The 24,943-nt window shown below is 49.3% G+C and overlaps 2 protein-coding genes across 38 annotated transcripts in view; one reads left to right on the top strand and one right to left on the bottom strand.

Moving 5' to 3' along the window:
- Positions 1-3,161, top strand: part of ARHGEF6 (Rac/Cdc42 guanine nucleotide exchange factor 6) — a 117,102-nt gene extending 113,941 nt beyond the window's left edge. For all 37 annotated transcript variants that reach the window (XM_085006733.1, XM_085006732.1, XM_085006727.1 and 34 more), the window contains one exon: positions 749-3,161. In XM_085006733.1, the coding sequence (XP_084862859.1) occupies positions 749-889 (141 nt within the window). In that variant the 3' untranslated portion in view covers positions 890-3,161. The remainder of the gene's footprint in view (positions 1-748) is intronic.
- An 11,211-nt stretch (positions 3,162-14,372) lies between these two features.
- CD40LG (CD40 ligand) lies at positions 14,373-24,611 on the bottom strand. Its single transcript, NM_214126.1, is given in 5 exon segments — positions 14,373-14,749; positions 16,983-17,045; positions 18,685-18,742; positions 22,608-22,739; positions 24,456-24,611. Coding segments are annotated over 5 exon segments (786 nt in total).
- Between the last annotated feature and the right edge of the window lie 332 nt (positions 24,612-24,943).

Raw genomic sequence — 24,943 nt, 5'->3', positions numbered from 1 at the left:
GGAAGGAAGGAAGGAAGGAAGGAAGAAAGAAAGAAAGAAAGAAAGAAAGAAAGAAAGAAAGAAAGGAAAAGAGCGAACCAGGGGGAATTTCTGGCTCAACTGGTTAAGTATCTGGCATTATCACTGCAGTGGCTCAGGTCGCTGCTGTGGCTTGGGTTCCAGCTCCAGCCCAAGAACTTCCACGCGCTGAGGGAGTGGCAAAAAAAAAAAAAAAAAAAAAAAAAAAAGCCAGGGATTGAAGAGGAAGCTTCTTACCTGGGTATCCAGTTTGATATGACAGTGGCCTTCACGGAAATCAGGAGGAAAAGAAGTTTGGGTGATGAGGGGAGATACTGACTTCGCTTTAGGACACAGTGAGTTTGAGGTCCTCGTAACACATGTAGGTGGAAATATCAGGTCGGCACTGGGGACCGGGGACCCAGTGCACATGAGCCGAGAGGAGGTCCGTACCAGAAAGACGGAGAGGCTGCTTCGGAGAGACGTGAGTTGAAAGAGAGAAGACATTAGGTAAAGAGAGTGTTGAAATAGAAGAGGGCCAGGGCCAGAGCCCTACATGATGCTTGTGTTTCAGGGACTGGCCACGGAGAAGTAGGGGAATCCAGAGGCTGCCTTGTCCTGGAAGCTGAGGGAGCGGAGTTTGAGGAAGGAGCGTGTAGTTGCTTGTGAAGGCTGAGCAGGAGGCTGAGCCGGAGGAGCCCTGAGATGGGGTCCCTTTGCCTGGTAACCAGCCAGCCTTTTCCCATTGTAGGAGAATAAAAGAATGAAGCAATGCCTGGAAGAGGAGTTGAAATCAAGAAGAGACCTAGAAAAGCTGGTCCGGAGGCTGCTGAAGCAAACTGATGAGTGTATTCGGGCCGAGTCCAGCAGCAAAGCCTCCCTTCTTCCCTAACCATCACCGTGCGGCTGGCAGAGTGCCTTGGCGGCGGCGGCAGATGTCCAGCTGAGTGACCCGACTCAGCTCGCTCACTTCTTTGGTTTTTATTTTGTATCTTAGTCTCTCTCTCTCTCTCTCTCTTTCTCTCTCTCTGGTTGAGTGTTGTTGTTTGGTTATTGGTTGGTTGGTTGGTTATTTTTTTCGACAGGAGTAAAAGCCAAGTCTCCCCGGAGGCTTTCCCACTCAGTCAGAAAAGGAGGGCTAACGTAGGCAGATGACTCCCAGGGTCCTCAGATGGCCTTCCATTCACAGTGCCTCTTTTCCAGCCATCATCCCCGGGTCGCTCTTGTTGGGCTGGCTGCTATCCCAGCGCGGGCCAGCCCTGGCTTATTAAACGTGAACCTGACTTTTCCCCTCATGCTTTCCTGTACCTGGAAGCCCATCAGTACCTCATGGGCTGAGAGCAACACTTCCTGAAACTAGGGTAGGCTGAAAGACTAACCCATTTGCCCAGCGGTCCAGCTGCCCTTCCCCGAGCATCCCATGTTATCCTTTAATGCACACTTTTTTTAAAAAAAAAAGACTATTCTGTGTTGTCTGTAAGACCAAGAAAACTATAGCGCCCTTCCTCCTTCCGTGTTGGTTTACATTTGAACTCCGTGGGGCAGAAGCTCTGGTGGCCCATGTCGGCGCCAGATCCATTAGCAGCAACTCTCTGGACAGTCCTCCCCTTCAGTGGCTGAATAGCTCATCTCTTCCCGGTGCATGATAGCTTTTGCCCCCAGACTTCTGCCTTGTGTGTAAGTTTTCTATCTCCCCAGCGCTTTTAGCCAACCACACCAAGCGGTGTGTAAACTGGTATGTGTGTGCTTTGCTTTTGAAAAATAGACTGTGAGCAGTTACTTTTCTCTACATCGCATATGCAAATTGCGACTTCTCATCCTTCACAACGGTCTACACTGAGGAGCTGCCGTGCCCTAGCAGACAGCATGAATTCACTTGATGGCCCTCCCGGATGGGCTGTGAGAAGCCGTACTATTCATCAGCCTCTTGGAGCCGGACTCTAAGCGTCATTGGCAGACATGTGCTGTTGGTCCAGTTTGTGCAGCTGGAAAGAAAGGGCCTCGCTAGTAGCTGTGCAGCGGTTACTAGTGAAGCTGATCATACGGAACCAGTTTACTCCAGGTGCTCAGCGACTCAAACCCTCGCCTTTGTAAGTATCTCAGAAGCGAGAACTGTGATAAACTGGGCTTAGAAGAGGGTCACGATGGACAACACACATCCAGATTCAGCACGATTGAAAGCGGGCCTGGAGCTCTAAGACAGAGCAGTGCAAGCCACACCTGTCTTTCCCGAAGACAGGTGGAAGTTTGGCCAGGTGGGAGAAATGATTGGAAAGAGAGGCCAAGAACAATGGACTGAGTGGACTTGTCTCCCAGTTGCATTTGATGGGTGCCTATCAATGTAGGTTTGGCAAATGTTGTTTAGAGACCAGACTGGAAGCTTGAAACCCCCAGCTCGCTAAGCCCTTTTCCTTTCTAGTACGGGGGTCGGGAAGGCTCCTCAGTTCCCATAGCTCCATGGTACGGGCTGTGGACCACTTGCTGCCTGGCAGAAATCACCGTGTCCACGAGAAATGGACTGGTCCTGCAGCCCGAGATGAGCCAACCACGCACAGCCGTCTTTGGAAGCTGAGGACCGAAGAAGGTTGTGAGGGGTGCTGTCGTTCTGTTCTGAAGCCCAGCCGTTTAGAGATGTCATCCTTCGCCTCCAAATTAAAAACGACAATAACAGCAACATAGATCGTAGCATCTGCCCTGCCTGTGGTTAGTCAGTGGCTTGCGATTATGTGCAAACTATATTCATAGGAAACATTTTTAGGATTACACTGTAGTTGATAAGGTATATAGGATTGCTTACAACATCGAAGGTCTTTATCTTCAAGTGACGTGTACCTGTGCATGTCTGGGGACTTGGCCCTTCGGACGAGAGGCCCTCTGGGTAATGTCGCTTGTGCGGGGTGGTGTCCGTGCTCACACGCCACAATCCTATAAAGGACATGAAGCCATGATAACCTGACAGCAGTGTCTCCATAGTTGTGTTGTTTACAATACTCTACACGTGGGTCCCTGTTACCCTGTAGCTAAACTGCTGCCCTTCGAGGCCTTTCAGTTCCTCTTCTGTCGTGTCCCTTCTTACACGAGCTTGAATTTTCTAACTTGTTTTTATTTTGAAGACTTTTAAAATCGACATTTTCAATAAATAAGAATAACAATGCTTTATAAAATAAGTCCTGTGTTTCTTCTTTTTCTCTTTCCTTTTTTTTTTTTTTTTTTTTTTTTGGCTAGCTGATATGCAGAAAGATTCGTCATGCTGTGTCTGCTGCCTCTCCTGTTGCTCAAGTATCCACTCTCATCAGGCCCCTGAGCCAGCTTCTCCCTATTTTGACTCAGAGCAGATGATATTTGTCGCTCACTTGACAGAGCTAATAGATGCCACAAGACAGACCGCCAACTCCTCCATCTCTCTCCCCCCGCCCCCACTGTCTGTACCTCTTCTCACCATTTTCCTTCCAATATTAGAGAGAGAGAGATTCATTTCCCCGTTCAAGCTTTGCCCTTGATCTTTGGTCTTGTTCCCATCTCTCTTTACATTTTGGAGGATTTTGTCACTCGGTGATGTGCTGTATTTGGACTGCAGTTAGAATGCTGGGGTCAGTGGTCAGGATGAAAATATTTGCTCCCCTCAAGGTAGATGCACTGGATAGTATCTGTTGTTACTCAGCATCTACCTCTGCCCTCCATCCCTTCAAAGGCTAAAATAATAATAATAACCTGTTCCAGACTCTCTTGCTGCTGGGATTCTGGATACAATGTAGGTTCGGATACATTTTCAGTTCTGTGCATGCGATGCCTTTGCACAATGTTTGAAAGGCTTCAGTTAGGCAGAGACTAACTTCCCGGGGCTTGGTGGCTGGCAGGGAGTTCCAAGGATATGTCTGTGGCTTCTGTACCCTGCATTCCAGTGGATTTACTCACGGCTTGGTGGGTGAGGGACTCTAGTGGCAGCAGCATCTTCTGAAACTAGATTTGGATCACAGCTACTGTGCTATGACCTTGAAACCATTCGCCTAACCGAGGGCCCCTGACTTCTGCTTCTGTAGCCAGCAATTTCGTAGGCACCTACTATTACCTTTCTGCTTGAGATGGCTTAAGTGGTTTTTATTTCCCACACTGAAGCAATAGCGATAACATGGCACCTCCCATGCGCTAGACTCTGTACTGTTTTACATGGTTAAGCTCCTGTCACCCTTGCAGAAACCCTTTGGGGTATTCACTATTGTTATCCCCGTCTTGCAGTGGACAGAGGTATAGTGGTTGAATAATATGCTAATAGGTGTGGAGCGGGGATTTGAAACCCCGACGTGTCTGCCTGTCGAATCCGTGCTCTTTCTACCGCATCTCCTCCCCCGGACTTGGCACTTGGTACGTCAGCTTCTACCTCGGCCATCTACTCTCTTGAGGTCACTGATGAGCTCTTATCGCCAAAGCCAGGGAGCACTTTCCTATACTATGGTGACCTCTCTGCAGTATCTGACCCTTGATAAATCTCTTCCTTGGCTTTCATGATCCCAACTTCCCTGGCCTTCATTCAACCTTTCTGACCATCCCACAGTCTCCTTTGCTGGATCTGCCTCCTGCCTGCCCCCTGAATTTTGCTGGTCCTTGCACTCCTCTCCTCTTCTTCGCTATAGCCCCTTCCTGGACAACCTTGCCTGCGCCTGTAACATCATTCATCAAAGTGCTGATGACGCCCTTGTCCGTGTTTTCCCATCCTGACCTTTCTCTTGAGCCCCAGACCCATGGGCGCAGCTACCTTCTGGTCATCTCAGCTTGGATGTCCTACTGCCCCTCAAACTCAGCATGTCCCGAGCTGGTCTCCTCATTCCTCCTGCCAGATCTGCTCTCCCCATGTGGCCTAGCCCAGCACACAGCAGCCCAGCCAGAAAAACAGGCATTATCTTGCATTTGCTCCTCTCCTTCAACCCTGTATAAATGTATCCCTTCGCCCTTTATACACCCAGTCATCAAGTCTTACCATTTTTATCTCTGTTGTAGCCCCAAATTCCTCTCCATCCTCCATTGCCTATTTTCGGCTCTTGTCGTTGCTCCCTCAAACTAATTCTTGTCTTTGCCTTTTGGAGTCTGGCCTCTTTGGGGCTGGTAGAATAATTATCTAAAAGATCTGACTATGCCATGCACCGGTTTCAAAAGTTAACCTCTTGCTACTCCTTACCACACTCGGTAAAGTTTGAGCTCCTTGAATTTCTCTTCAGTCCCATAATATGCCATTTGTCCTGCCTAGTGTCCCTTTCTCATCCCCGTCCACCAAGCACATTCTTGCCTTTGCATTTAGAGTCAGCTAAAATATCTATGTGAACTCAGGATTTCTCAAACGCCTATACATGTGGGTCCATGCATGTGTATGTGTATATTATATGGATGTAATATGTATGTTTGCATGTATTAGGATAGCCAGATAAAACCCAAGACGCCCAGTTAGATAGGAATTTCAGCTCTACAGTCAAATGTTTTGGGTCTGGGTCATGCCCCAAATACTGCATGGGATATATTTATACTAAGTTTTTCAGTGTTTAACTGAAATCCAAGTGTAACGGGGTATCCTGCATTTTTATTTGCTAACACTGACAGCTTTAGTATGTCTGTGCTTGTACATCTAATAGCCATGAACACAGCTAGTGCCCAGCACTTGGCTTCTAAACACTATACTCTGCACTGAAAGGAACCAGGGCTCCTTGGAGAAAGGGTTGCCTCTGTGGCCGAGGCAGGAAAAGTACAGGGTGAAGCCAGAACATCTTGTTCTGCCAGAAAGTAATGCTCGGAAATACGATAGGGGCATGTTACAAAGACACAGGTGCCAACGTGAAGAGGTTCTGACCGGCCAAATAAGGGAACATCTGAGCACCAAAAGAAAGACTGTAATGGATTAGAAAACATTGGAAAAAGTAGACATCGATGCGTCCATACTGATACATATTATCAGTAAGTGGGGAGAAAAGGCAGGCTCTTGTTGACAGTACCATGCTGAGTGTTGACTGGTCAACGTGGAGAGAACTCTGGAGTTGGAAAATCACCATTTTGCAGCCATCATAGTAAAGACTGATTCAGGCAGAAATTATCATTGGATGCTCAAGGTAAGGGGAAACTCTGATGATCAGCAAGCTACTTGCATAGTCTTAAAAGTGTTTCCTCAAAGAGGGCTTACTAGTTGCCAGGTGGAAAACAGTAGCTATAGAGACCGGACAGCACTTGAACTGGGTGATCAAAATTCACATCAACCACGAGAGGCCCGTGGCCATCCTGTGCCTCTAGATATGACACCCTGAGAAGGACACTTTTTAAGTAATTTTCCATCTAGGAAGGCATAATCTGAGTTTAACCATGAGGAAACATCAAAAGAAGGAACACTTTTTTTTTTTATGGGGAAAGATGGTTCCTATGTTAGTCTAAAAGGTCAACGTCATTAAAGACAAAGAAAGGGTGTGGAAATGTTCCAGATTAAAGGCGGGTACAGAGATGTGACAACTAAATGCAATACCAACCCTTGACTCTGCATCCTGTGCTGGCGGGGACACTGCTGTAAAGGGGGTTGGAATCCAAATGCAAGATCATTATCAGTGTGCAGTTTACTGAAGTTGATAACTGGCCGGTGGTTCTAAACAAGAATATCTTTCTTCGTAGGAAGTACACACTCAAGTATTTCGGGGTGGAGGCCGTGGTCTACACGACTTACTCTCAAATGATTCAGAAACCATTTTTTATTTGTACTAGTCTTATTTTTGCAACTTTTCTGTAAGTTGGAAATAATTTTTCAATAAATTAAAAAAAAAAAAAGCTCGAGATTGCCTCCTCGGGGAATCCAACAGCCCCCTTTTGAACGGTTGGTCATCACGTGGCCCTTGGATTGTGCTTTTTGCACCCTAAAGGTTAAAAGGCAGGATCGACCCCTTTCATTCAGGGGTCAGTTCAAGACATGGTGCAGGGCGGGGTCGAGCCCATCTCATCCCACTCTATCAATATTTGTTGAATGAACCCATGTTCCAAATAATTTGAGGCCTCCGCTGCCTGGGTAGAGACTTGCCTCGGTGCTATAAGGAGAAGCCCAGTGGGGTCCAGTCTGTGACGTCGCCTCCTGGCACTGCGGGCCACCTCAGCCACGCTGGAGAGCAAGCAGATCCGGGCAGTTTATCTCTGCCGGATGAGCACAAAGGCTCTTCCTAGCCCGGGCTTTAGCCTGTGCCATTTGGCTGGCACACCAAGATTTTCTTCTCCCGCAAGGCCTCTTGCCCGCCCCGGAACCTTTATAAGTCTTCACGCCTCTGTGCCTTTGTGCGTTCCGCCCTCCCCCTCTGCCTCTCCTTTCCTCCCGGGGCCCCTCCTCCCCTAACACCCCCGAAGACTCCGTCTGTGTCACCTTTACCGACCCCTGTCTTCGGCTCCTTCTCTGGGTTCCTTGTCCTTCCTGTGTATTTCCGATAACACTGGTCCTTACCCTCGCTGCCGCCGCCGCTGCATTGACACTGGCCTTTAGATGTTTGCACACCTGCTCCGCAGAATTCTGTGAGCTGCTTGAGGGCGGCACCAGATCACATGCCTCGTGTGCATAACACCGAACCTATTGTCACAATCACTGTCGCATGGATGGGTGGATGGATAGAAACCCCAAATCTTTAACTCCTAGTAACAAGGAATGTGAATCAGATCTAAGATACGTTAAAGGTTTCCTGGTGGATGTCAGAGGTTTAGTCGGAGATGTACAGAAGATAAGAGTAGCGTTTGTGGCCAAATGTTATTGGACTGTAAGAGGGGTTAACATTGGCAGGAAAAATGTGATGGGTGACTCAGCGGAGCTCCAGGAATGGAGAAGGGAAAGCAATGATACTTGAACTCGTTTTCTTTATTGTTTTTTGGCTTTTTATCTTTTCAGGGCCGCACCTGCAGCATATGGAGGTTCCCAGGCTAGGGGTCGAATCGGAGCTGTAGCTGCCGGCCTACACCTCAGCCACAGCAACACGGGATCCGAGCCGCGTCTGCCACCTACACCACAGCTCAAGGCAACCCTGGATCCTTAACCCACTGAGCGAGGCCAGGGATCGAACCTGCCACCTCATGGTTCCTAGTTGGATTTGTTTCCACTGCGCCATGACAGGAACTCCTGGTTTTCTTTTTAAAAAAAAATTTTTATTAAAAAATTTTAAAATATGCATCTTATTTATTTTTTTCTTTTTAAGGCCAAACCTGTGGCATATGCAAGTTCCCAGGCCAGGGTCCAATCAGAGCTGCAGCCACCAGGCTACACCATAGCCACAGCAATGCCGGATCTGAGCCATATCAGCAACCTATGCTGCAACGCTGGAACGCTGAGGCTGGGAATCGAACCCGTGTCCTCCTGGAGACTATGTCAGATTCTTAATCTGCTGAGCCACAAGGGGAATGCCTGAACTAGTTTTCCTTGAGAGATGCTGAATCGCCTGTTGGGGTTACTCAGAGGTGCATGGTATGGAAGTGGTTAGTCTGTATGCGGAGGCCCTTTAGATTGGGAATCAATGGTCATGGTTTGTTTGTTTTTTAAAGAGACCTTCTTGGGAGTTCCTTTCGTGGCCCAGCAGTTAACAAACCCGACTAGGATCCATGAGGATGGGGGTTTGATCCCTGGCCTTGCTCGGTGGGTCAAGGATGCAGCATTGCCATGAGCCGTGGTGTAGGTTGCAGACATGGCTCGGATGGGGCGTTGCTGTGGCTGTGGTGTAGGCCTGCAGCTGCAGCTCCAATTCCATATGCCACAGGTGGCCATAAAAGAAAAAAAAAAAAGAAAAAAAGAAAGAAACCTTCTTAAATAGCCTAAAGATGGAACCGCTCAAGGCTACTGAAAAATTTGGCAACCCCCAGCCTCCAATGTTTAATTGTTTTTGACAATGAAACTATACTTAATACAACATTGTAAATCAACTATTCTTCAATTTTTAAAACAGAAGAAAGTATAAGAAAGAGTCTTTGGAGTTCCCTGGTGTCTCAGCAGGTTAAGGATCTGGCGTTGTCACTGCTGTGGTGAGGATTCCATCCCTGGCCCGGGGAACTTGTGCATGCCCTGGGTGAGGCTAAAAAGAAAAAAGCAAAAGAGAGAGCAAGAGCCAGAGAGTCTTTGCTACACACGAATCTACTCTAGTGTTCAGTATATGTTCTAATCTTGCCAATTTTTTTTTCTTTACTTTCACTTTGCTTCAAGTTGGGTGTGATCTTTGGGCCACTCCATGGTCAAGGCCTTTCATGTGTCCCTGGGCTGCCAGGCATGCTCCTTGGTCTCAGAGGTTTCAGCCATTTTCAGATGCCATCCTATCAGCCCACACCCCTGGGCGCAGGCTGGTGTGCTGGGAGCCACGTGGAGACCTGCCTTGACGCTCTTTATAGGATGATGGTTCCGAGAGCAGATCTGCTGGGGGCTTTCTGTGAATGGGCTCATCAGATCCTCATAAACGCTGCGAGGCAGGCATTCTCAGCACCCCCACTTTATAGATGAGGACACTGAGGCCCAGAGGAGATGAAAGGCCCCGCCTGTGGTTATGAAGCTGGTAAAACCGTGGAGCCTAGATTAGACCATCCCTGTCTGACTCCAGCCTTCACCACTGAACGACAATGAGGATTTCTGGTTTGGTTTTATTTTGGTTTTTGCTTTTTAGGGCTGCACCCGCAGCATATGGAAGTTCCCAGGCTAGGGGTCAAATCAGGGCTGCAGCTGCCGGCCTACGCCCCAGCCACAGCAACGCCAGATCTGAGCCACATCTGCGACCTACACCACAGCTCCCGGCAACGCCGGATCCCTAACCCACTGAGCGGGGCCAGGGATCAAACCCACATCTTAATGGATACGAGTCAGGTTCGTAACCTGCTGAGCCACAACAGGAACTCCTGATGATTTCTGGTTTTGTTTCTTTTTAAATGGAGATGTGCTTCACAGAGAAAAAGAACATGATAAAAATGTTCCATAGGGAGCTACATTCAGTATCCTGTAATAAACCATAATGGACAAGAATCTGAAAAAGAAAAAAAAAGATGAAAAAAATCATATATATATATATATATATATATATATATATATATATATATATATATGTAACTGAATCCCTTGGCTGTATACCCCAAACTAGCACAACACTGTAAATCAGCTATACTTCAATTTTAAAAAATTAATTAAAAAAATCTTAAATCATGCTCCATGTTTGCCGCTCAAAGTGCTTCAAGCCGGTCTAAAGGCCTAAGGCAGTGCAGCTTCTAACACAGGGGATCAGGCCCTGTGAACATAGTCAGGTTCAGCACAAAATGTGTTCCTTCTGGAGCCCAGGAGTCTCTTGTTTCCCTTTGACTGGGGCGCCCGGTGCGGACAGCTTGCCAGGTCGCCCTGTTCGCATCTCATAGACATTTGCTTCCTATCAAGGCACAGAGACAGTCAGGTTTTATGCTTTATTTTCTGGAAGTAAAAATCACTGATTATTTTAAGCATTCCTCTCTGCTACCCCTTAGCTGGAATGCAAAGTGCCATGTCGATCAAAATGGAATGAAATTAGATCATTTCTGATCAGCAGATTACAGGTAGATCAGACATGGCCCCCAATCCTCATCATTTACTGCAACAACTCTGAAGATGTTTCAGCGAAGTATAGAACCAGCATCATCGAGTGTCTAACCAGCTTCCATGTTCACTTTTGCAAAATACATTTAAAAAATAGATTAGCTATTTTTACCTACGGTACAATTTTCAGTCCTTCTCTGCTCCTTGAGTATATTTTCATCATATAGATATTGTTGCCATCATGCAGGCTTTTACAGTAGGGCAAATTCTGGCTTTCACCAACACACAGAATTATTTCACGGACTACTGAGTTAGAAACGGCTCCAGGTATTATTTACTCCTTAACGCAATGACTAAAGGGCCAGTTCTGTACCCGGCCCGGTGGACGGCGCTGAGGTTACTGTGGGCAACAGGACAAGGCCTTGGTCCTCAAGCAGCTCCCAGCGTTGCAGGAAATGCCTCGACCGCGTCAGTGCTGTCGGGTTCAAGTGCTGGGGCAGCAGGGAGGGAAGAGCTGGCCCACGTAGAGAACACAGCCTGCCTGCCTCCTAGGCACAAAAGCGTTTGTAGCCTTGCTTAGAGGATCGGAGGCTTGGGACTCCAGACACGGAGAGAGGAATTGGCAGGAGAAGAAATAAGTTAATTCTTTTGGTCTTCGGTCTAAGGTCATTGGGAAGTAGGGGAGTGGTGACATCAGAACTTATTCAAGAGCTCGCTCTGGCCCTGCACGGAGAAGGGATGGGAGGGAGCAGGAGGGGAGGCGGGGGGTCCAGGAGGTTGTTGTCATCTTCCAGAAGACACGTGACAGGAGTTTGGACTAGGATCGTGGCGGTAGAGCTAGAAAGAAGTAGATTCATTTAAGAACTCTTTAAGAAACAGTTCCTGGAGGTCCCGTCGTGGCTCAGTGGTTAACAAATCCGACTAGGAACCATGAGGTTGCGGGTTCGGTCCCTGCCCTTGTTCAGTGGGTTAAGGATCCGGCGTTGCCCTGAGCTGTGGTGTAGGTCGCAGACGTGGCTCGGATCCTGCATTGCTGTAGCTATGGTGTAGGCCAGTGGTTACGGCTCTGATTGGACCCCTGGCCTGGGAACCTCCATATGTCACAGGTGTGGCCCTAGAAAAGACAAAACAAAACCAAAAAGAAACAGTTCCTGTTGTGGCTCATCGGGCTACAAACTGGACTAGTATCCTTGAGGATGCAGGTTCAATCCCTGGGTTAAGGATCTGGCATTGCTGTGGCTGTGGTGTTGGCCAGCAGCTGCAGCTCCAAGTGGACCCCTAGCCTGCAAACCAGCAAGTGCAGCCCTAAAAAGCAAAAAAAGAAGAAGAAGAAAGGAAAAGAAATAGTGCTGATGCGCTGGGCTGCTGGGATTGGCCAGGGGAGTGAGGGCAGGGAGGCGTTCAGCCTGGTGTCGGGCCTGGGGGGGAGGCTGGCATCCTTCACTGGAATGGGTGGCGCTGCAAGTGGAGCCCAGCATGTGGGCAAAGAGCGAGAGTTCCATTTGGATGCCTTGGGTTTGCCCCTCGGGCCCACCCTGTGGAAGTGCAGGCAGTTGGGGACATGGTCTGGGGGCAGGTCAGCACGAAAGGCATGACAGTTTGGACCGGAAGAGAAGGGGGGAGGGACGGGGCCTGGAGTTCTGGGCACGGGCGAGGGTGACGTCAGAGGAAGCTGTCTGCGAGGTGGAAGGCACTTGGCTATGGGAGGCTGAAGCTTAGGAGAAAGTTCTGGGCTGGGCCTGTGCGAGGTGGCCGTTGGAGGGCCGTGGAAAGCGTGGGCGCAGAGGAGCTAAGCCTAGGAAGGGGGGGGTTGTGTCTATAGCATCCCTTCTGATAACAGGTGTGGTTAGACCCTTGGTTACCAGACGTAGAAGTGATCTGGAAGATTCCCAAAGAGGAGGAAGGGGAGGTGATGTGCAGGGAAGGCTGACAGCAGAGTGTGAGTCTGTAGAGTATTAAACGTGGGTCCAGCATGGATAGGAATTCCCTTCTCACAAGGGGGCAACGCCTCTGGCCCGCCCCTCCCTCGTTGTCTTGTCATTGTGGGCCCGCAGCTACCAGGATGGAGGGACAGTCATGGCCGGGGGATTGGCCTCTCTCCAGACCAGCCAAGCCCTTCCCTCATGAGAGCGGGGGGCCCGGGCCACCTGTGACCAGCATGGCCAGTGTCGTCTTCGCTGTGCCCCCCTTCAAGTGTCCCCGGCCGAGGGCAACACGGCAGAAGGATCTCCGCTCTGGAGGACGCCATAGCCCTGCGGCCTTCTCCCTGAGTCCCCGAGTCCACAAGTGTCACCCCCTCTCAGACCAAAGTTCTCTTGCTGCAGAAAGTACGCAACCAAGCAAGTTTGTCCAGGGTGGCTCCGGCCTTGTGTTAGAAATTCATGCTCTAAGGTCATCCAAGGCCCTCAGCCAAGAAGGGACTGTGCTGTCGGGGGACTGACGAGCAGGGACAGTGGCCCGGAGCTGCGCCCACCTCTCTGCACCACCCCTTCTTATTTCTCTAGCAATAGGTTCCTACTTCACCAGCTGGTATTTGCCTTAAGGAAGACCTTCTACCAGGAAGGATGGCGAAGCCACTCCGGGCTTCTTCATGTGAGCAAACCCTCACCTGGAGGCGACAAGACCGACCAAGGGGCCAGTACTTCCCCCCAGTTTGTCTCAGCTCCCTGTCCCCTTGCCTAAGGCAGAACTGCCAGGGCAGCTCTTAAAAAGGTAAGTGGCCATCCCTCCAGCTTTACTGAGCTGTGATTAATCAAGGAAAAAAAAGAAGAAAAAAACCAGCCTCTTTTTAAACCTCTGCAACTTTTCCAGAGCAAGCTTTTCACTGGCTAAGTTTCACGTCATCTGTCAAAGGCTACGGCGGCCTTTCGGGGAGGGTGTTGTTGCCAAGACCTTTTTTGGTGCCACAGGCTTCGGGACCAAGTTTCAGAAAATATCAGGAATGTGGGGCAGCTTTCCTCCGGGTGATTTCCCCCACCCCCACCCCCCCCCTGCCGCCGCCCTCGCCTGGCCTGGGGCTTCAGATGCTAAGTAGCAACAATACTGTTAAGAGATCTTTATTATCCAAAAAATAAATAACAAGATAATCACAAGTTCACTCTGGAGACAATGAGAACTACAGGTAGATACAATAGATTTCCTTTAAATACAGTCATTTCTCGGGGGAGGACTGGGCAGCCTTGGGGCAGCCCCCCCTCCCCCCCATCGACAGCGGTGGAGTTAGGAACGGGCTTGAAATAAGATAGCTGATTAGCAACAGCCTGACTCTGTGTGTGTGTGTGTGTGTGTGTGTAGGAGAAAGAGAGGATGCGAATGAGTGTCAGGGTGGCTGGTGGGGGCAGGGTTTTCGGTTCTCCACTGCATTACACTTTCTAGAGGCGGCCCCCTCCATCCCTGCCGCGGGGACCCAGCATCCACCACAAACGACTGCGAGCTGAGGCTCCCCGTTGCCCTTGGGCATCTTCGCTGAGAAATCAAATACATTCTCCACTGAAAGACACTGCATGCAAAGAGACAAAACTAAAGTTGGCTAATTTTCTGCTGTTTACTCAGAATTCAACCTGTGCAAATGCCCTTGTCTTTTCATAGGACCCTCTGGAAGTCTGCGTCGGTGGGGTTGCTGCTTCAGAATATAAGCTTTTATGGAGCAGGGCCTGCTGGGGGTTTCGCCCGCCCCGGGACTCACTCATTGCAGCCCTACGTGCCTCGGGATGTTTAATAAATAGTTCTCCGTGAGGAGGATCCTGGGGTTATAAATAGGCAGTTGAACGGTAGGGGTGGCTTTGGACCGCTCTGCTGCTTCGCGGAGACGGCCAGCATCAGCCCTGCGCAGCCTGCCAGCTCACACCGCTCAGAGTTTGAGGAGGCCAAAAGACGTGAAGCCGGTCCCGTGGCTCACTTGGCTTGGATCAGTCACGTTGACGAACACCGAAGCGCCGGGTTGCAACTCGAAGACTCCGCCCAAGTGAATGGATTGCTGCCCGCAGGGCTTGGAGGAACTGTGGGTGTTGGCCGCGCGGAGTAAGATTCTCTCCGACCCGCTTGGGGACCTCAGGCAGAGGCTGGCTATGAAGGGAGCTTGACCCGCGGCGTCCCGGTTGGAGCAGAAGGTGACTTGGGCGTAGATGTAATAGATTCCTTGTCTTTTGACGGCCAGCTGTCTCCCGTTTTCCAGGGTCACCAAGTTGGTGCTGAGGGTGTAGTACCCTTTGGGGGCCCACTGCAGGACTGAGGGAGAGAGGAGACATCCGGAGTGAGAGGGAGCGGACCCGATCCCTAGGCTACCAGGAAAAAGATGTTACTGTTGGCTGCTGGCTTCACAGGCCGATGGAGGCGCCATGGTTGACCCATCAGCCGCCGGAGCTGGGGTTCCATCCAGGCCTCACCCGAGCTGGGCCCAGGCCCAACCTCCCTGCGCTTCGGTGTCTCGCCTGTGACACGGGGCTGATGGGAGAGCTTATCTCAGAGACTTGTGAAGATGAACTGAAGGAAGAGCTCAGTGCGATTCCTCACCCTTTAAGAGCCCTCAAGACCAAGGTGCCCTTGAACTTAAGAAAGTGTGAATGACTTCGCCATCCCACGTCATGAATGACGCCTGCCCCAACAGGCAACGTTCTGGCCAATCTTAACATCCGCACCTTGCTTTCCTTGAGTTTGACCAAGTCCAAGAGCTGCCGACCTCGCTAGCCCTGCCTCGGCACGGAGGGAACCAAAGACCCCCTTTCTGCCTCCGTGATCACGCTCTTGCAAACCCGACCCGCCTCCCACAGCCAGGACTAAAATTAGGCGAGGAAGTATAAAAATAAACCTGTCATTTCACGGTGTGTTTTGATCTCCCATTGTAGTGGGCGCCACCAACTTGAAAGTATCTGTGTTCTTGTGGCTAAGCCCGAGTACCCACCAACACTGTGCCATTTTCTCGGCTGAGATGTTGAGTGGGTTCCAAGTCGTGTGTGCACCTGATTTCGGATCTCAGCTCCCACCGAGAGCCGGACGGTGGGGGGGGAGGGGGGTGGAGATGCGAAAGGACTGATGCATTTTCTTCCTTGGGCTTTATTCTCTCTACCTCCTGTCTGGTGGTCTTGGGCCGATCGGGATGCAAGACCCTCCGTGTTAAGACTCACCCTTTAGTAATCAGCACAGGCAACCTGAAATGCCTGGCATTTCTTGGGCCTCCAGAGTACTCTAGAAATGAGGCTTCCTTATCATGCTTTTGCTTTGGGGCCATCTGGTTGCGCAAATAAGGGCAGGTTCCTCATCTTTTGAGTGTGCAAATTTATTTTTATAAATCCTCGCCTCATTTTCGTCCTTGCTGTGGGACGTGGTTCAAGTTTGTGGCCGCATGGCCAGGCAGGTCGGAGAGGTCTGCGACTGGCTGGGGTAAGAAACCTGACTCTGTGATCCCTTGCAGACCTACTGTGATGCGGACTGTAAAGCATGCCAGGACCACGAGCGGTCAGGGCCCTTCTGGCAGAATGTGAGCACCAAGAGATCTGTCCGAGACAAGCTATTCCTCTAGGACATGACTCGGCGGCTGTCATCTCATCCGGATGAGACGGCGTTGGGCTGATGGCTGCTATGGAATGCTAATATTCTCCCTTAAGTGTAGTTTCTGAGAAAGGGGTACTTGACAAATTATTAAATATTGTGGGAGCCGCCGGTACTGAAAAGGGGCTTTATGTCACTCTTCTGACAGCTAAGCTACAGTGAGGTGAGCTAAGTAATGACACCTGACACCTGTATAGCCCTTGACAGTGTAATTTTCTTCCAACTGATGCTCAGAGTCACCTTGTGAAGTGAGACAGGAAACTGCTGTGACACACTCTCCAGCACCAGCCATCATGAGATACAGATTTGGGGAAAAAAAAAAAATCCAAGGGCTAGAATGATGGCAGAACATATATGGAAACAAAATCATTCAGAGTTGCAAAGATTACAGTATGTCGTTTGTTGTTACCTCATTGGAAAATCTAACGTCCCGGCATCTATTGATCTTTGCAGAATGATTTTACCTTTAATTTCCCTGAGGTTGGCCCCGGTGAGGCGGGGGTTAATCATACAGGGATTGACAGATGGCAGGAAATAGCCCTGGAGGCCCATTTACACACAGGGAAGGGAGGTTAGGATGCGGGATGCTCCCAGTCACAAGGTCACTACCTGCCATCTCTTCTGTGTTGTCGGAATAATGGTCCCTCCACCCGGTAATTCATCATTTAGAAGCAGCCACTGAGCAGGAACATAATGAGAACATGGGAATTGCTTTCCCACCTCCTTTTGTCCCCGCAAGTCCCATCTGTGCATTTGAGGCCACTTTGAAGACAAAGGCGAGCGCGTGAGCGGCGTCTGGGCAGCTTTGTAAATTGGGCCCCAGAGGAAGAGAGGAGACTAATCATTAGGCTGCGTGGCTTTAGCCTCCTGGGCTGCCCCTTGGGTGGCGGGTGCTCAGATGCTTTGGACTTACCAGATGCTGTTTTACTACTGGCCTCGCTTATGACATGTGCCGCAATTTGAGGATCCTGATCGCCTGAAATGAAACCAAAAGCCAACCGTCAGGCTAAAGAAACACGAAACTGGCCGCAGGAAGATTTGCTCTAGTTCTTCAGCTGCCTCACAGAGACTGTGCTGAAATAGGTTATGGGAAAGGAGCGGTCGGATGACCTGACGTCTCAACAATTCGACTGGCCACGTCCGCTGAGCCCCTTCTTCTAACAGTTGTTCAGTACTTGACTCCACTTTACACAGGTGAACACAAGCTACAGAAGCCATTCTTCATTAAACATATGTTGAATCTGCCTTTTAAGAACAACTCCCATCTTAGCGGTCATCTGAGTGGGTCCCAAGGTCGGGTCTGCACACGTAGCCATGGATACAATAGTGTGGCCATTGAGACAATAGCGTGGACCAAATCAGACCCCAAGAGCATCTTACTAGCTGGGTGTTGCTCATGTAAAAGCCTTGCTCCCGAATCAGGTGCAATGATCCCCAAGTATAGACACTGCGTGGAAATGTCTTTTTTTTCCCCAGTAAAGCGCCTGGTGCCGGACACGTCGTAGGTGCCCTTATAAATCTTGAGCCAAATTGCATGACCCAAATGGCCACTTTTGTCAAGACAACCTGGTACCACTCGACATAGTTTGCAGCCATTCCGAAAGCAAACTGTCACGGAAATCAGGTGACCCTTTGCATCCAGACCAATAGTTAGAGCAAAGCTCTGAGTATTCTCTTTGCCTCAGAAAACAGTATCTGTACCTCTGTATGTAGGTGTATACGCATGTCTTTGTGCGTATGACACTCACACAAGCCAGACCGGCTTTTACACGGACTTCATGGTTTAGCAGCCTCTCAAACGCCCATCTAAGAGCAACAGGGAAAGTTAGTGTGTCCAGAAAAGGATGGAACTAGGACTGCAACGGTCGTAAGAGGAACAGTGGGAGACACTGAGGAGGTTTGCCCTGCAGAAGAAAAGGCTCAGGGGCCATGTTTGCTGTTTGCAACATCTGGACAGCTGCAGTGGAGAAGAGGAATCCTGCTTTGCTTGGAATGGCCCCAAAGAGCAGCGAGTGGCGATTGCAGGAACAAATGTCAGCTCTAGAGGAGGGAAGTCCTCTCTCCAAGTATGTAGTGATCTTACTGTAATTATCAGAGCCATTCACAGATGGCCCAGGCTGCTTTATGACACAGAGGGGGTCCAGGCACGTGGGAGCAGAGGCTAGATAGTCAGTGCTGCTGGAGAAGAGATTTGTGATCTGGGCAGGGTGTGAGGACTGTCAAGGTCCCTTCCAACCCTGAGACGTTTGAGATGCTCTGACCTCAGGAACAGGACTGTCTCACTGAACCACGCCTTGGTCCCTGAGGCTCCATGGGTCATGGTTCCCCAGGAAACACTCAGTGAATGATAACACTGCCAAATAATGACCGTCTTGTCATCTCCCCCTCGGTAGCCGGTACCAGGCTGTATGGTGGCTTTGATCAAGGGGTTGCGAATAATGCAATTGCTTCACACTTGGTGTTGTCAGCATGAAAGGAAGCGTCTTCCCTAGAAATGTGTCTTTTGGTTCCAGGGCTACAGGTTCCCCGATTCAGCACTGGGTTGTTTGATATAATCGGCCTAAAGCTTCCTGTTAGTTTCTAAGTACTGCTAGACATGGGAAAGGGGAGCCTACCTTTGTGCATTTCAAAGCTTTTTTCTTTCTTCTTCACTTCTTTGCTTTGCATTATACCCTGCAATAAGAATCATTGTACAAGGTCACTTTGATGGGCACTCTGGCCGGGGGGCTCGAGCCGGAGGTTTCAGTCACGTGGCATCTGTCATTACACTGTTGTGTGTTTCTGGTGAGGATTCCCATATAGACCCGGATCCTACTGATGGGGAGCTCTTGGCTCTGACAGATGAGCTGACAGCCCAGAAAGCCCAGGGGTGACCCTGGAAGCAGACTCGGGGCTTTCTTACCTCCCAGTCCTCTCCCCAGACCGGAGCCCGCAATCCTGACCCTCCCTGTGACCCCAACCTTCCCCGCTTTGACAGATATTGACGAGTGACGCCGAATGGGGAGCTGACTCTACCCTGGGAACCGGTATAGAGAATATTATTAAACATAAAGCCGGGTGTGTATCTATTAGAATAAAACTGGTCTGGAATCTCTTAGGAAATGGAAAGAGCAAGTTTGACCTTGGGAAGGAATCCCAGATGATGAAGAGACCCTCAGCCATTGTTTTATTTTGGTATCCCTTTCAATGGGCTGAAGAACGGCTCTCGTGGCTGGTGGCCTCATGTGACCTGTTGTGATTTAGCATCTAGAAAGCACAGGTCATCTCCCTGCGTGGCTGATGGTCCAAGACCCACACAGCAGTTCTTACGGGGGCTCCTTCTCATTAGCAACTGAAGGATGGCTCGAGGGTCTAACGGGGACCGCCACCCACACAGGTTGGGAAGTCATGAAGGCTACTGCTGCCATTTTACAGATGCAGAGAGACTGAACAGAAGGCCCAGTGGGCTTCACTGGCTGGCACAAGGTCTCCCAAGGAGTCTGAGGCTGAATCCGAGAGTAGAAACTGTGAGATGACATTCAAAGGCTAGGCTTAACCCACACCCTCACTCTGGACCCTGACTACACATCTTCTGAGAACCAAAGTCTTGTGCTCCTTTCCAGCACGGGACCAAGTCTCTTCTACAGGCCCCTTCATTTTTGTCTCTCTCTTGGAAGGAATTAGTGCAGTTCCCGTGGAGGGTCTGGCTGCAGGCTCAGCTCGGGCGCCAGCTGTCAGGGTGTAAGTCACAGACGGTGACAGGGCACAGAGCTGCACCTTTCCACTTGAGCTCAAGTGTGGCAGTGTGAAAGAGAGGCGACAGGAAAATGTTTGCGAGATGACAAGCAAACAAATGACTATTTCGGGTCTTTTCAAAAGATGGAGTGTGATGAGCGAGGCTGAGACACTTTTAGGCTAGGTGGTTGCACTAGTGTCAGGGCTTGGCCAAGATGAAAACGTGAAGTCAGCAGAGTTTGTCTTGCCTTTCCGTGACCTTGCCCCCAGCCACACTCCCCAGCGTCCTTTTTTTTTTTTTTTTTTTTTTATCTCCTCCGGGTTTCATTCCCCGCCTCAACTGAAAGCCTTTTAAAAGTTGACTTTCCGAAAATCTAGAATTAGCTATTTCTCTCTGACTGGGAACTCCGTGGGACAGGTATGGATAGGCTGACCTTGAACTCGTCAAGGAGATGCTTTGACCCTATCAGAGACATCTCGGGCCTTGGCGAGCAATCACAGAACTGATCTTTCCAGCAGGAAGTGGAAGTGGGGGGGGGGAGTGAGTTTTCATGCGAAATTACACCATTTAAAATGCTCCCTCCGTTTACCCTAACGTAAGCCCCGAATCCCACTTGCCACCCAGAGTGACAGCGCGGTTCTGTCTGCCTCAGGAAATAATGAGATCCTTGTCACTAGAGGTGTTCAGAGAGAGACTGAGTGACTGCTGGGTAGGGACTGTAGGTCGCTCTGGCCCAGTCAGTCTGTGACCCAGAAAGAAAGGCTGCTGATATTCACTAAGAATATAAAAGTCCAATTTGGGGTTATTTTGTAGTCAGCCTGTTAGGCTAAAAAAGTCCAAAATACTGTTTGAGGATGAGAACTTTGGGGGCCTGTATATGGGAGTGGGGGAGGGTGGAGCAGCTGGAGTACTTTGACCACCGGGGTGGGATGACAATAACCCGGATTCCACCTGCCGCAGTGGAGGCAAGGGCTTCCTCTGCTGCACGCAAGGAGCCCTGGCTGATGTGCCTGAGAAGCTCTGCCTTTTCAGAATATGAACCTTTGGCGCTGTCACTGAGTTCATGCAAGCATAGGCAGAGAGGCCAGACTGGCTTTCTTCTTTACTTTCATCCTGGGGACCTGACTTGGGAAGCTTTACGTGTCCGACCTGAAATAAAGCTACGAGGAACTGGCAGCACAACTGTGAAACTCTCAGTAAGAAAGAGGGAGGGAGAGAAGAAACCAGAAGCCACTGTCACTGTCCGTGGGGGGAACTGAAGGCGGATGGCATAATTAGAGTGTCGGAGCTGGTAGTGCCCTTGCAGATAAGCTCAGCCCTCTCACTGCACAGAAGAGAAAAATGGGGCCCAGAGAGGTGAAGTCATTTGCCCAAGGTCACACAGGCGAGCACATTAAATATGCTATTTGGATGATTAACCATTGTTCTAAAAGTGACTTTATTTCCATTTCAATCCGCAACACCTTCCAGTATCCTGTAATACTAGCCAGAACCCTCCAAGAACCAGAGGACCTCAAATCATCTCTAAGCCTTGCAGATAAAGAGTTAGGAGTCTTCCTCTAAAACCTTGATTAGTATAAAGAACCTGGACGCCAGCAGTAGATTTGAGCCACATTCTGATTCCCATAGGTGCCTCGGGAATAAGCTCTCAGAGTCCTCCCTGGATTAAATGACCCCCGGGGGACAGTACAGGAGGACAGGAATAAGCCCAGAAATAAGATCTTAGGCCCTCACTCCTGGCTTAAACTAACTCCTGTTGGTTTCGTCAGCTCCCCAGGCCCCAGGCACAGAGCTGTCCTCGGCCTGGAACCCATGACCCCGAAGTCGTGGGCCAAGCTATTGGGCTCAGTGTTCTGGGAGGAGACGGGCAGAAAGACTTCCTGATGCTCTTCCCCTGGGGAAAGGGCTCCTAGGCCCCCGGTCCACGGCGGTGGAAGGATGATGGAGGCGCGCCCTCAGTAAACGAGCGACAAATTCTGGCTCTAGGTACCCGTCATAGGCCACAGTCCCTGCAGTGACTTCGCCCTGGACACCAGTCTGTGGGGTGGGAGGCCTCAAACGCCCTCTGTCTCAGGTCTGGATTGGCCCGGGAGTGGACTGGCTTCAGGAGCAGGTGGTACTACGCGGGGTCCGGTTCAAGCACCACTGAGAAGGCCTGTCACCCGCTGCCCACCCAGTAAAAGGAGAAACTCTCGCTTACGTGGCACCTGAAATCCTGTCGCAAAGAAGTGCTCCTTGCTCTGTTGGTCTATCAGTGTTCCCAAGTCCCCCTGGCTCCCCGGGGAAGGCCAAACCTTAACCTGCGGCCTGTCGACAATGGCCAGGGGTTCTCACTCACTTCCCTGGGACACAGGGACCAGGCCACAGGGCCACCGGGGGAAGACAGCCAGGTTTGGTTGGAAAGATGAGGAAATGCAAAAAACACACTCGATGGACTTCATCAAGTTTCCGCAGGCATCTGCATGCATGCGCTCACATGCACGTCTGAGTGTGCCCACAAAAGTGTATATTTGCCCCAGAGACAGTCTTCTTTATTCTTCCTCAGGACGTGCCTATGAATGAGCACATTTTCAACCTCTCTTTCCCTTTTCACCATAGGCCTATGGTTCATTTTTGCTTTTGTAAAGAAATATGCCCGCCCATGAACATATGGATGTATATACGTGTCTATATGTGCACATGTATATCTATATATCCATTCTCTCTCTCTGTCTCCCAACAAATGTTTAAACTATTACATTGGCAGGTTTCAGTTTCCCGACCAAGCAGGTTTCCCAACCAAAACGTTTCAATGACGCTTTTCCCAACAAGTGAGCTCCTTACCTTGACCAGGTCTTCAAACTGGCTTCTGATTTCCTCACAGTTCAATAAGGATAAGGACCCCTCTCCTTGCTTGCATCTCTGTATCGTTTTTATGAACACAAAATCTTCATGAAGATTCCTTTCATCTTCTATCTATTTGTGAAATAGCAAGGGCATGAGAAATTGTAATGATGAAGAAGAACGGGGAATAACAATGTATGAGCAGTTAAAAAAAAAAAATCTATGAAAGCCAGCAATTACAAGGTCAGATTGTCTGGAACGCTAGGTAGAAATCACAGCTATTCTAAAGAAATTTTATCACAATGTGTCCATTTTTGCACGTATTATAGCAGCACCATTCTCTAATGGTCACATTTCCTGGGGCTTCTGTAATGATTGGCCATTATAAACACAGTCTATAAAATAGTTTTCTGCGGAGCTTTTCTGCCCACTTCATCTTCGTGTTTGTGATGCTGTGCTTTAGAAATTAATTTGCAACGTGTGTCGATGACTTGAGTTCTAATTACATCTCTCTCTTTTTAACTCCAGGATTTGCAGAAAACATTTGCATTTTGAAAGAAATCATCTTTCGTTGCCAAAGTTAACGAGAGATTTTCGATGCCTTAGAATAATTAAATGTATAGCATTCATTTGTTGTGCTGTGCCACTTTCTCGTACTAAGATTATATTTTGAGGTCCAGAACAAGCTTCAGTTCGCCGGCGGCTTTCAGAGTCATTAAGAGAACACCTAAATGCCGGGGCAAATTTGAGTCTACCCAGATCAATACTTCCCTTATCGAGGCTAGGCTTATGTCTGGGCATTGATTGGCAGAGCCCACCAGGCCAAAGCAACCAGACCCAGAATCCCCCTCTTTTCTCAGCAGTGAAACCTAAACTTTGGGCAACCTGATGAATCGTCTCAATTGTCCCTTCCCCACCTCATCCTGATAGGAACCCTCGTGGTCTTAATTCTGGGTCGGGATCCCAATAGAGGCCACTCCAACATCCCTGAGCAAAACACAGTCTCCGGATGCTCCGCATCCACAACTTCCACATCCAGACTCTTAGGAACAGCTCAATCAGTGATGAAATTTCTCCTTTTCTTCTGTGACTGATACTCTGTCCACACAGCCAATAACGCCCATCAGAGGAGGTGGGTAAACACATCGAAACAGGATCGATCCTAATGGTTACCTTTTCCTAAGAATGCAAAACAACCTACCAACTCCCTCCATTCTTTTCTTCCTGAAAGTCCAACTATTTAAGAATGGGAAACATCTCTGGGGAAACGGAATAGCTTGCAGCTACCATCAGTATTTGAAGAATTATATAGAGAACGCCGCTTTGCCTCCAAGACTGCACATTTGGGGACTTATCCGTGTCTATGCTACCCTGACGCACTATGCATTTTCAGATCAAACTGATGCTCTCCCAGTTGTAAATTTAGAAGAAAATCATTTGTCTCTATCAGAAAAAAAGTTTGCTTTAAAAGCAAAACCTTAGCCCCAAAGGATCGCCACTGCCTACATAGTACTTATTTTGTGCCCAGCTCTCTTCTAAGCTCGTCACTTCTCAGCTGTGGAAACCGAGGCATCGAATTGTAAACTAACTTGCCCAAGATCACAGAGCTGGTCCGGCAAGTGTCAAGATTTGCACCCTGGCGGCGGTCTGACTGCAGAGCCAAAGCTGCTGACCAGAGACCAGACGAGCAGCCCTCACGAAACAGACCCCAAACACGAATACCACACGACCACTGATCTCTCTGAGTGCTTACCATTGTCCATCCTTTGGGTAGACCTAAAACCAATCAGCCCCCCACCTCGGGAAGGACCCCGAATTGAGTTCCAAAAGGCCCACGGTTCTTCTTACCTTGTCCAATCTTCTGTGAAGGTACACTGCAAAAAGTGCTGACCCAATCATCTGGGTGATAAGAAAAACAGTAAGTAAATACATAAAGATTTTCATACTGACGGGTGGTCCAGCGGCCACAGAGCGGGGCGAAGGTTGGCTGTACGTTTCGATCATGCTGCGTTGGAGTTGAAATGATGTCTTCTGACTGAGAAGGTGGCAGAGGCAGCATGAGAAGACTGTCAGAGTGGCCACCTTACTCAGGATTAGTTAAGAGCGCACAATCGTCGCAGCCCACACTTCCTGGAAAATGTGCTTCGCAGTCTCCTCTCCCAGCAAAAAAGTTACGTAAAGGGTTTTTTTTTTTTTTTTTTTTTTAAATATACCCATATCATTCACTTCCAGGCTTTCCCTTTCGTTAGTAAAGAAGAAACGAGTTTCTTCTTCCATATATTCATTCTTGCCTTGAAATGTCATAGACTGCTTCACAGACAATGGCTGTATTTTCC

The sequence above is a fragment of the Sus scrofa genome, chromosome X (assembly GCF_054392235.1).
Source record: "Sus scrofa isolate SSC_HxYL_T2T_F1_AM1 chromosome X, Sscrofa_HxYL_maternal_Yorkshire_Landrace_v2.0, whole genome shotgun sequence".
NCBI classification, from domain to species: domain Eukaryota; kingdom Metazoa; phylum Chordata; class Mammalia; order Artiodactyla; family Suidae; genus Sus; species Sus scrofa.
This window is presented reverse-complemented; position numbering and strand designations above follow the sequence as displayed.